The following is a 12472-nucleotide window of genomic DNA, read 5'->3' as shown; positions in this document are numbered from 1 at the left end:
CTGAAATTAGGACATTTGTCCACTCTCCACATCCCTCACATTATAGACAAAGTGATAAACTTCACAGAAGCCACAGACTGACACACTTTTGCTCTGCTTTTGGAGAGCTCTTTTGTGCTTTTTGGTGTCTGCTTCTGCTCCAAGAAATCTCAATGGACTTCACCATAAGCCCAGAAGGTCCTGGAGGCCAGCAGCACTGCAGACACATGCACTTAGTCTGACCCAATAAACCTCATTTCCTATGATAAAACCCCCTGCATTTGTAGTTTTTTCATTTTCATTAAGTTTATTCCCACAGATCAGAAATCTTTACTTGCATAACTGCAAGGCCGTGGCCAATTCTTATTTTAATTCCATTTCCTCATCAAATATTCCTGAAGCACACCCAGCTAAGACACACAGAAGCACCAGTATCTGAACAAGCTAATCTCAGCACCTGCAGCAGAGAACTGGCTGAAAATAAAACAAGAAAGGCAGCAGGCTCTGACTTTGAGGCTCTTACTTCTTTCGAGTCCGACGTGTTCCTTCTGCTTGCAGGGCTGTTATTTTTTCCTTCCAAATCCTCACTTCTCTCTCCTCCTGGTATTGCATCTGTAGCTCCTCCTCATCTTTTTGAAGTTGTTCACGGAGGATGTCGTATTTTTTCTGTTCAGTTTCTATCTGCCACAGCTCAACCCTTTTAAAAAAGTGGGAATTGTTTTCACTGGAATATTGATATTCTTTCACTTTAAGGTGATACATTGAGTAGGGTAGGCTCTATGGGGGAAATAAACATGTAACCATGTTTTCTTTTATTATTTAAAACCATATTTTGAATCAAACCCTTTTACTGGTATTTCAGGTATTCCAGACTAAGGCTCATATCTAATAGCATATTCCTTTCAAAGGCATCAAAAATATTGGTCAAAAAAAGGTAAAAAAATTAAACCTCAAGTTTTTGTTTCTCCCATTTAACTAGAAGGAAATATGAAAATCAAGAAAAATTCTAAAAATAGCTTTTCCTTCAACAACAAAACTTCAGGGACAGGCCACAGCTTTTATTCTTCTTCAGCTTTGCTGAAGGAACCAGATATGATAGAGCTGAGTACATTAATCTGTTCTGTGTATTGCTAATCACACAATAAACAAGTCGAGCATTTTAAAGCTCTTACACAACACTGCAGCAGAACACACTGTATCCTGGTTAACCACTTGGCTAATCACAGCTAGAAGCTTGTGCCTGTGTTCCTCCTCTGATGTACCTGTGGTACCAAAATATAAACACACTCACCTGTTGCCTCCTGCAAAAGACAGTTTTACTCTGTCTGGTATAAAGAAGTAATTTATTATGTGTGAACAATCAATTACAAGCAGCAATATTAACTTGGCATAAAAATACACAGTACTGCTACAATGTCTCCATCATGCTCATTTTCTATCCTTTCCTTTATGCCCTATAAAAACACTAAGAGGTATAAATTACAAGCATTTATGCTTATGCACAGACAGATTTACTTTAGTCCATCTTATTTTACATTTCAAATGAGACCTGTTTAGCTCACAATTTATGCACCTCTCATAATAAAATCAAAACTTTATTTACATGTGCAAAGCTACCTTGGGTTTTGAGCCACATCACCCAGCTTTGTAAGGGATGAACCACGCAGGTTAAAAGTTGCTCTAGATTGATGTAGTTCAGTCTTTACAAGCAATTTCTCTATTGACTAAGTTTTGAATCCATCCAACAGCATTGGAAGAAGGTAATAAAGATTGATTCCCTTCTCACTTTCTTCATGCCCTCACTTACAAGTTTTGTTTTAGTGTCTGAGCAAGACTCAGCTCCAGCTCCTTCTCTCTCTCCAGCTCAGTGCACAGTCGGCTGCTCACGGCCTGCAGGCGGGACACGGCTGCCCTGGACACGTTGGAGAGAATCCATCAGCAAGAATAAAGCACAGCTCTAAAGCTCAGATTAATTAATCGGAATCCCAGCAATTTATGCAGCCTCTTGTTTCACCTTCTAAGCGTCCATTCTTGAGGAAGAGCTTTCTTTAAACTCTTACACATCGGTTGAAAGGAACAGATGCGAATTTCAAAAGCACTGACCAGCAGCTCAATGCAACTATTCACTTCTCCAGCTGATAAAAGTAGTATTATTCATGAAGATAAGCGTAGGTGAACCTAGAGAACCTAGACTGATTTTGCTTTTAAAATGGTACTACAATATTCCATACACTTAGCCTACAACTGCAGCATTCCCACACAGTTATTTTCCTTCTCTCCCCAGGAGAACTAGCAGACAGTGTGCTACAGGATCCACAGACAGTGGCTTGACTATACTCAACATAAACTCCCATCCTCTAAATGAAAATTGGATCTTCTACCTGCAGCTACTCCTCTAAATTCAACATTTCTCTATTGGCATTGGCAGCGCTAATGGCAGCCAGGATTTGCATTATTGCTAAAACACAAAGACTTTGAACTTCATAAGCCAGAAATCTATCAAGTCTTTTCACTCCACTAGTCACTTGCTAAATGCAAGAGATTGGGAGAATTGCTATTTTTTCCATATCTAGACCTCTCCATGTGACCCATCATAAGGATAAACACTACACTGCTTTTCTGTCTTTGCTGGGATTTGTTACTGTCTCTGAAATCCCACTTGCACTACCTCAGGAGGCTCATTTGCATCAGCTCATCAGTTTTGTTTAAGCAGCTCTCCCATTCTGGCAGTTAACCTGCCTGCCTCTCTCTCATTCATTGCTGCTCTAACCTGGAGATTAACACAGGTTAGAAATGCAGCTGCGAAGTTTGTTCACAAGCCTCTGGCTCCTGGTACACAAGCCACCCACTGCTTTCTATTTAAACCAAATGTGAAGAGTACAGTAAATTGCCTCCCACTTGATAGCACAAGTGTTTCAGAGCAGCTCCTGTATGCAGAGCTACTCCTGAAAGGCATTCCTGCATTCCAGAACAACACAAGAAAGGAATGGCACATGTATGTGTGCATTTATAAAACTATATACACACACATGTGTAGAAATCCTGACCGAATAATCACCAAAAGCAAAGCCATGACCTCCAGGAGTGCCACAGCACCTTGATTCATCAGACTGAAGAGAAGATTGACATAATTGACAGCAGTGGGCTAGGCTGATTTAGTACCTGTTGTTACATTTTAAAACATATGCCTCTTTCCTACCCATTCCCAAGTTTCCACCTCTTCCTGCTCTTATCTCATTAATTACACACAGATGAACATAGTGGATGCCTGCACTCCTTGGTATCCAGAAATACTCTCTACCTACACATTGCCAGCCTCCTCCTCTCTCTCTATTTCCATGTCTACATGATCCAGCTGCTTTGCCAGCATCTTGCTCCGCAGCCGACAGGCACTCAGCGTGTCACTGCAAGAAACAAACACATCATTTCTGTTTTGTAGGTTCTTTTCTCTTCCCAGTGAAACTCTTCTTTTTGGGGGCAACATTCACAGCCAGGATTCCTGTCAGATGCACAGTTCTCTGAAGTCTAGTATTTATGATGGACACAGTATCTCAGTATTGGCTGGGGATTTGTGCTGATGGATTATGGTTGTTTAAACACTAACCTGGTTTTTTGGACCGTCAGCTCCTTTTCCCTGACCATGTCATCGAGCAATTGGAGGCTTCTCTGTGAGGTTAATATGTGAATTCTGTCTGCAGACTTCAGAGGCTGAATGTCACCAACGTTGCCCAAAAAGTGTTCTGAGCTTCGCCTTTGACTTGGAGTACACAACCAAAAAAGAAACAATGTGAAACTGTAGTTATGTGAAGTTTGTCTGACATCCTTACAAATAAGACCATTATAAATGAGCAAGAACATGAACACAAACAGCACAGGAAGTTTGCATGCATGGATTTAAACCAGGATTTTCAGTATTGGATATCTAATGCTGAACATTTATCCCCTCATTTAAAGCACTAATGATGTGTCTTTGTTTTAAAATGCCTGGGGCTCCTCTTGATCCCACCTTGGCTTTGCAATTTAGTGTTCCTTAACAATAGTTTACAATTTTAACAGGGGCATTTTAAACTAGTTTAAGACATGTCATACACAGCTGGTCACTCAGCACCACTGAGGAAATTCTGTTTGAACTGGAACAAGGTATTTACGTGCTAGAATCAGACTGGTCTCCAGCATCTTCAAAAGTGTCCTTGTTTTCCATCTTGTCACCAACATCCAGCTCTTCTTCCAGCTCATATTCTAGCAGATATTGAAACAACAGCTTAATAAAAAGACTTTGAATTTTAAAATGCTGTCAAGTCACAGCATGGAGAATCAGACATGACATTTTATAGCATTACTGCAGTGTACATTAAAAAATTCATATGGCAAAACACACAGGACCGTGATACACCCGCAAATGAACAGGAGAATTTTCTCTGCCTTCATGTGGAAGTGTCACCAAGAATCCCATTTATGTGGGAAAATCCCAGACAAGAACAGGGTGGGGGACAAGGGAGGATAATGTATTGTCAGGTTCTGGCCAATGATCTAACATGTTTATCTTACATTAAGTTTACATTAACGTCAGTTTTTTGTGAGTTATCAAAACAATTCATTTTCACCTTCCCAGTATCCTTCCAAGTCAAGGAGCTGATCAGCTGCATCTTCTTTTTCTTCCTCTTCTTCTCTTTCTTCTTCTTCCTCTTCTTGTTCTTCTTCCTCTTCTTCTCTTTCTTTTTCCTCCTCTTCTTCTCCTTCTTCCTCTTCTTGTCTTTCCTCTTCTTCCTCTTCTTGCCTTTCTTTTTCTTCTTTTTCTCTTTCTTCTTCCTCTTCTTGTTCTTCTTCCTCTTCTTGTCTTTCTTCTGCCTCTTCTAGTCTTTCTTCCTCCTCCTCTAGAAACACTAGAGGAGACATTTGCTGTTCTCCCTCACTAAAACTGATCTCATGATCTTCCATGCTGACAGTTCTTTCCAAATGATCAGGCTGAATAAAAAGAAGAACATGTTTTCCACATCAAATATCCAACAACTTGCAATACTGGTGACTATCTCAGGAGATGAATTCACAGCATTCAGTACACATTTAATGCATGTGAAATAACAGGATACAAACACATACTGCATTAGTTGCACATTTTGAGTATCAACTATAATAAATCTCTTAGTGCTTTTTTTCTTTTCTTTTAACAATCAGCTCAGTAATAAAACAAACCTTCTGAATGTATTTTATCCACTTACACCATGATTTTACCCCAAATGATTTGGGCACAATTCCAACAAACACTATTTGTTCTTGAGTCTTGTGGAGTTCTCCAGTGCGAAGCAAACTGTTCCCAAATGTTGTTACAATTTATTAGAATTCAGTAAATTGTGTATGTCATCTAGAATGAGTTATTACCACATGGCTGAGCATTTCACATCTTACCCACAGAAAGACTTGGACATATGATTAATTTTAACGAAGGTGGCTCAGCTTTGAGTGCGTTTATGTAAATCCTTCTGCAGAACTCAAGAAGAATCAACAAGAAGAGAGCATCTATTTTCTCCAGTTAAGGAGCAAAGAAAACAAACCCCAGGATTTGAAGTATGGAGGAATGAGTAAATTATAGAAGCCACCTTAAAGCCAAGTAGGATTCCTACGCTGGGCTACTGATTTAGGGATGTTGGTGGCACTAAGAAGCGGCACAAACATCAAACGAGCAGCCAATGCAGCAGCGGCCCCAACGCCTCCAGCCAAACCCCTGCGCTGTGAGGCTGGGCGGCTCCAACCCCCAAATAACAAAGTTTGGGGTAAATTAGGCCGAGGTGCACAGCACGGCAGAAGACCCGAGCCCTCCCACAGGACACCCCGGGGCAGCCTGGGTGTTCCCGGCGCTGTCCCCTCACGGCTCACCGCGCTCAGCCCCCGGCCCGGCTCCTCACGGCCCCGGGCCCGCCGCGCTGCCCGCGCTGCCACGGCAACGGCGCCAACCACCGCGCGCGGGGGCGCCGCGCACGCACGGCCGCGATCCGCCCCCGGACCGCCCTGGGCACGGGCCGGCGCTGCCGGCGCGGCTCGCTGAGTCCCCCCCCCGTCCGCGGGGTGGTGCGGGCCGGGATGGGCCGGGGGCCGGGAGCCGGGGTCCGAGGGCCGGTGTCCGAAGGCCGGTGTCCCTGGGCCGGGGTCCGGTGTCCGAGGGCCGGTGTCCGTGGGCCGGGGTCCGGTGTCCGAGGGCCGGTGTCCCTGGGCCAGGGTCCGGTGTCCGAGGGCCGGTGTCCCTGGGCCGGGGTCCGGTGTCCGAGGGCCAGGGGCCCTGGGATGATGTGCGGTGTCCAGGGGCCCTTGGGTCCGGGTCCGGTGTCCCTGGGGTCCTCACAGTTCTTCTGATCATTTGAGCCATCTTGAGCAGCTCTCTGGGGTGTTTTCCTACTTGACTATTTTTTACATTATTTATTGTCAGAGGTAGATTAGAGTATGAAACACTGACGTGCTTTTTGCACGTTCTTTAGAAGAATGATTTACACTTTGGAAATACAGCAGCATTAACAAGTCCATCGTATTAGTGTCAGTAATTACCCTGGTGGGAGCGCCTCTACCTGTGCTGCCTGTCTGGGACATCTGGTTCAGGTGCTTTCAGGTAACCAAAGCCAGAGACATTCTTGGTAAGCTTGCAGCTTAATCTTTATTCACATACATTTATAACTTTTAAGCAAGTTGGTGGCATTATGATTAAAACCCTTTTTATGAATTCAGATGACTTGCAGCAATGTGAAGTCCTGTGGATTTGGGGTTGGAGCACTCCTGTTAGAATACTGAAGGTTTCCAAGTTTCAATCCAAAAGGAAACTGTCTTAAATGTCTTTTCAAAAGTAAGCTTGTACTATCCTGACAAAAGCATTTTCCCCACTAGTTACTAATTAAAGGTTATTACAGCAGAAATCATGTACTGCTCGTGCTGCTCATTTATTAGGTTACATTCTGAACAGGTCCTCTGGCTTCAGCAGCAACTGCAGCTCTAGATGTTCTGTATGAACTTCTGTAATTGTTACAAATAAGCACAAAAAAATCACTACATGAAAAGTCTTTAGATGATATTTCAGTGATTTACATACTCACAGTGAATGTCTGTGTTCATAGAGTGAACCAGTTTGAATATTCTGTCCTGCAGCAGAATCTCCTGAGCCTGTGTGTTTGATTTCAAGTGTTCAGTACCAGATTTAGGGTGCCCAGAGCAGCTGGGGCTGCTCCATCCCTGGAAGTGTCCAAGGCCAGACTGGACAGGGCTTGGAGCCCCCGGGGATAGTGGGAGGTGTCCCTGCCCATGGCAGGGGTGGCACCGGGTGAGCTTTGAGTTCCCTTCCAAGCCAGGCCATTCTATGATTCTATGGTTTAGCTCTAAACTGGTGATTTACTGGGTTTCCTTTCTGCTCTGTTCCTTGTGTTACCTTGACAAAGTCAAGGACCAGTGCAGCTGGATCCACAGCACAGCAGATCCCTCACTCTTGGCACTAGGCCTCGATGACGTGCCAGAGAAACCCAGCTATTCAAAGACTCCCAGGGATTCAGTTATTAAAATCCTGAGACATCATCTGCACCAAAATACACCCTGATCTGTACACAGAGACAGATGCATTCTCAGATTTATTTAGTTGAAAACGTTCCTTAATTGTAAGCAATATTTCTGTAATTGTTATCGTTGCTATGAGAGTAAGGTCTAGGTTTTGATCCCAGGCACACAAGCACATGCTGCTAATCTGAGCATTCATTTCCACTGGCACACACAGTATGGAGTGTAAATTACTCACAGTGACCAGTGCATTGTCCCATATTTATGCTATAGGTCCTCAGTCTTGAGAAATACACGGACATTCTTAGCTCTATAAATGGTGGAATCTTGATTTTATGGCATCTATTCATATTACATAAAACAAATTACATACAGACATTTGCAGGATTAAAGCTACAAGATGTAGGCTAAAAATATGCAGTGATTAACTGTATAGCTCTCTCTGCAGATCTGGAATAGTTATAACTGTGTTAACTCTGAACCTGCCAGTTCCCACATTCCTCGAGTTGGGATGAAAAACATCCAAGCACGGATTTTCCCCTCAAGAAAAAACTCAAAAGAACACCTGGAAATGTCACTGATTGTCAGTTTCTTGTGATATTTTTCTTTAGGGTATTTTTTCAGTCCCAATTTACAACTGTTTGAATTATTTCAATTTCATAACATCAACATCAACAAGGGTCGTGATTTTGTGTCAGGTGAATAATGTGTTTTTAGGGAAAGACAATGTAGATTTTTCTGTCTCATATAGATAGGAAAGGAAGAAGATATCTGCAGTTCCTCTGAAGGAAATTATGGCTCCCCAGCCAAGTTCCTATCTCTCAATCTACAACTTACGTCTATCAACTTAAAGCCAGTGAATCTTTAAGTTCCTGGAAATGTACAAAAAAGGCTTTGGTTGATGCAGCTCTTCCAGATTTTGTGGGCTCTGGACCCCAGTGATCCATCTTGGAGAAACTGGGAAACGGAGTGAGCAGATCCAAATGAAAGCCCTGCTGTTTTGCCCCCAGGAGGTGAAATTCAGAGGCATTTCTGTGGAGTTCCTGCAGTAGCACCTCAGGATCAGCTGGAAAGGCAGCAGAGCTGGCCAGTTCCCTCTGCTGTATGGCTGCACGCTGTGCTTCCACAGGCAGTTGGCATTTCCCTTCCGAACGTTTCCAAGGTGACAGGAGCTCATATATGGAGCTTTCTGGCGTTTAGGCAGGAAGACATGCCAATAATGGAATCTGCATTTTGGCAGGGTGGTTCATATCAATTACATAACACAACTTGTCTGCCCTGTTGTTTGGTAGGGATCGATGTTGGCCTGTAAACAATGGCAAACATTGATTTGTCGGACTGTAAATAATGGCAAACATTGATGAGCATCTTCCCAATGACTCATCCTTACAGATGTATGGACAGAAAATGAAAGGGGCATTTGCTATCAGAGCACTTCATGGAGGAATGGCCTGGGATGGCAGCAGCTGGGAGTGCACCCCTGAGAGCAGCACATCTGGGGTGAAACTGTCATCCTGGTCCTGGAATTAGCCCTGGCTTGGGGGCAAAGTGGGGAATTTCATCCCAAATCTGTTGCATAAAGAAAAGAAAAGGAGGGCAAAGTGTCTGGCTGCAGTGTGCTTCACGATTATAAAAAAAATTTTATGCAGATTGAGGGAGGAACTAGATGTTCTACAGAACATTTAGAAACAGATAAAAACTATATTCCTAGCACTTAAGGTGAAAGGGAAATTAATATTGTGGTTATCCAGATACTGATTAAATACAGACACGTTTGTGTTGGGGCTGGGGGATGTTCAGACAGTGCAAGTACAGTACAACCTCTGAAACGAGCTAAATATTTCCACCATGCAATTGCTACTGATATTCCCAAATCTCATTTACAAAAATAGGCATATGTGTGTAATTTATATATCTAGAGACATTTGGCGATGTTGCCACAACAGTCTTTCACGAGCTGCTTAGGTGGAATCATGGGAGGGTGAGACTAATTATCCCTGTGGTACATTTTTTGCCTCTTAAAATTATATGTGACAATATGATATCTTTATTTTTCTGGCAGTAAAACCACCTGTTCTATTTAGAAAATGATCTATTAAAAATACCAGGTAATGCAGTGCAGCCATAAAATAAATTGAAATAATGTCCTTTTGATACAGTCTCAAAATCCTGAGTAATAAATGACTGAAAACTGGTTTTTTGGCCCAAATCACTGAGCATGCTTCTCCTCAATCCCATCAAATTGCACCATCCAATACATGATTGTATGGAAGCAGTTCAGAAGTATGGATGATTGTGGTCAGGGAAATTCATACCTGTTACACGTTCCAGAAGAAAAGTTCTTGACAGATACTGAAATGTGGGTTTCTGGCTTCAGTATAGTAAAATATACTTCAAAGCTGTGACCTTTATTAGTGCTTGAGTAGGGTAGATACTTCAAGAATTAGTAATTGTTGATATAGTAGTAATTACAACTAATGATTTAATAAATTTTAACCATTAAATGTCATTGTAAAATTGTCCAGGTGTGGGTGGAGCCCATTAGCATTTGACCTGGCATGGACAAATACCACAGAAACACTGATTTAAGGGTCTGTGTTGCTTCCACAGATCTACTACAGCTTTACTACAGCACAGATCAAAGTTTGCCCCAAGCTGTGTAACTCTGACCTGACATCCTGGTCCTGCTGGAGCTGCAGTGAGCCCACACAGTCCCCGAGTGTCCTGCTGAGCCCCCCATGCAAGGTCAGAGCCTGGGATGGACATTTCCATGGAAGCTGGTGCATGCTTCCATGGAAATGGGATTGAGGAAAGTTTGTTAGAGTGAAAAAAAGGCTTAGGAAACGTTGAGTATCATGGGCCATCTTTTTAAGACTATTTGACAGTTCCCAGCCGGTAGCTAAAGCTAAAGGAAAGCTTTAATTATTTTCAAGAGGATTAGATGAGAAAGATTTGGAGAGCTTATTTATTTTGTTTTGTTTTGATGTTTTAATGGCAATTTTAATAGTTTCTTAATCTATGTCTTAGCAATTTTAATCTGTCATTGACTGTAATGAGTTTGGGATATATAACTAGAACTGTAGGAAATTAAATGTATTGTTGACCTTTATTATTTTATCTCCTCTCTTCCCTTTGGCAATAGGAGTTATTTATTTTGAGTGGGTTGTGCACGTATGTGTATATATATATATATATATATATATATATATATATATATATATATATATATATATATATGTATGTACCAGCTATTTTAAATATGTATTGTATGTAAAACCAACTAAATCCAAGGCTGAATGACCAAACATTTGTCCTTCTTCTTTATGAGGATATACTCAAGGCCCTTGGAGATAAAATGTAGTTTATTTATCTGAGAGAACTTTCACATGTCTTTTCGGATTGCCATTGTATTTTTACTCGTGCCAGTGGTCACTTTTGTAGCAAGGTCTGTCCTTTCAGAGCATGCTGTGCTGATATCAACACACAAATACACACAGCACACACTTACACGTGTCATCCACACATAAAATCCACTCAGACACAATCCAAATGTCCAAAGTGCCTCTCTGGATTTTTGGGCTATTTTTACAGATATATGCTGAAGATATAGAAAACTGTTCTTTTTTACTAGTAAATTAGGTGACAGCTCTCCAGCCAGGGGAGAGCAACACTGAGGAATTCTCAGCATAGGTACGTAGCCCACAGCACCATCAGCCTTATGAGTAGGAAAAATATGAAAAATCTAAACTGAAAATATCCCAAAAGGTGTGAATGTGTTGATGCAAAGTCATTCTGTTCTGTGTGTCACCAGGTAAATTCCATTCAAAATCTTTCAGCTTGCCTCCTAAAAAAGAAAATAAATCATGCAATAATCTGACTCCTTGAGTTAAATTTGTGTCTTTTCCTCCTTTTTGGATGTTAGCTGCAGGATTGCCATTGAGATGGGCAGAGGGAGGAAAAGATCAGAAAGAAAATAACCTCTTACGTTATTCTCACGGGTTTATGACATGCCTGTATTTGTTGCATGACATTTGTGTGTGTGTTGTGTACATCTGTTCCCCTGGATTTCATGGGGCTGTTATTCCCCTCACCCACCACCCCTCAGTAGCCATTTGAAATGTTGGTACTAAATAAAAATACACAACTAAGAAGACAAAAAGATGAATCCAACACTTTACCCCATGTGCCTCCATTCATTAGCTTAAGGTACCTGCACAATCATTTTTGTTTTATGATATAATTTCTTGAAAATGTCTCCTTCACACTGTTTCCTTTGTGGGTTGGTTTTAAAATTGTCATTCGAGATTGAACAGCACCAAAAAGCCGAGGAGGCGGAGGAGGAGAGAAGGAAAGAGCGAATATGGAGGAGAAAACCGAGTTTGACCTGCAAGTCAAGATGAGCCCGAGGTCCCGAGGAGCCCCGTGGCCGGGTCCCCGCTGGCCCCGCGCCGGGAGCCTCGGTGCCCGGGAGCCGGCGGAGGGACTGAGAGTTCGCGAGGCACAAGGGGTGGAAGCTGGACGATGGCAGCCCGAGCAGCCCGGGATGGAGCAGTGAACTGCTCCGAGCGTTTCACTGTAGAGAAGCCCCCCAGGAGCCCGAGAGCGGCGAGGCAGAAGTTTGTGTTGCGGGCTCTGCCCCTCTCGGTGGTACCGCCGGGCCGGGACAGCGCGCAGCCAGCGGAGAGGCGGCATTTCCCTGGGCACGGTCCCCGGCTCCATCGCCGGGGCGCTCGGAGCGATGCTGGGAGCCGGGCTGCAGCTGCGGTGCCCGGGTGCCGCCGGGATTTGCCGGGAGCTCGGGGGGGCGGCGGGGGGCGGCGGCGGCGGCGGTGCCTGCGGTTCACATGCCCCGTGCGGAGCGGGCACAGCGGCTCCGCGCCCCCGAGCGCCCCGGGACCGGCCGCCCCTGCCCTGGGCTCGGGCTGCAGCTCCTCCTGCTCCTCCCCGGCGCGATGCGCGCAGGACA

General features: G+C 43.5%; 1 protein-coding gene across 1 annotated transcript in view; it reads right to left on the bottom strand.

Moving 5' to 3' along the window:
- Nucleotides 1-5020, bottom strand: part of CFAP74 (cilia and flagella associated protein 74) — a 36046-nt gene extending 31026 nt beyond the window's left edge. Inside the window, exons 1-7 of the mRNA XM_059866666.1 lie at nucleotides 4828-5020; nucleotides 4584-4704; nucleotides 4128-4218; nucleotides 3584-3730; nucleotides 3285-3383; nucleotides 1787-1891; nucleotides 503-676 (exon numbers count right to left, since the gene is read on the bottom strand). Coding sequence (XP_059722649.1) covers nucleotides 503-676; nucleotides 1787-1891; nucleotides 3285-3383; nucleotides 3584-3730; nucleotides 4128-4218; nucleotides 4584-4704; nucleotides 4828-4917 — 827 coding nt within the window. The 5' untranslated portion in view covers nucleotides 4918-5020. The remainder of the gene's footprint in view (nucleotides 1-502; nucleotides 677-1786; nucleotides 1892-3284; nucleotides 3384-3583; nucleotides 3731-4127; nucleotides 4219-4583; nucleotides 4705-4827) is intronic.
- Nucleotides 5021-12472: the final 7452 nt, after the last annotated feature.

This window comes from Haemorhous mexicanus, chromosome 23 (genome assembly GCF_027477595.1).
Source record: "Haemorhous mexicanus isolate bHaeMex1 chromosome 23, bHaeMex1.pri, whole genome shotgun sequence".
NCBI classification, from domain to species: Eukaryota; Metazoa; Chordata; class Aves; order Passeriformes; family Fringillidae; genus Haemorhous; species Haemorhous mexicanus.
Note: the sequence above shows the minus strand (reverse complement) of the source record. Positions and strands in the feature narration are given on the sequence as shown.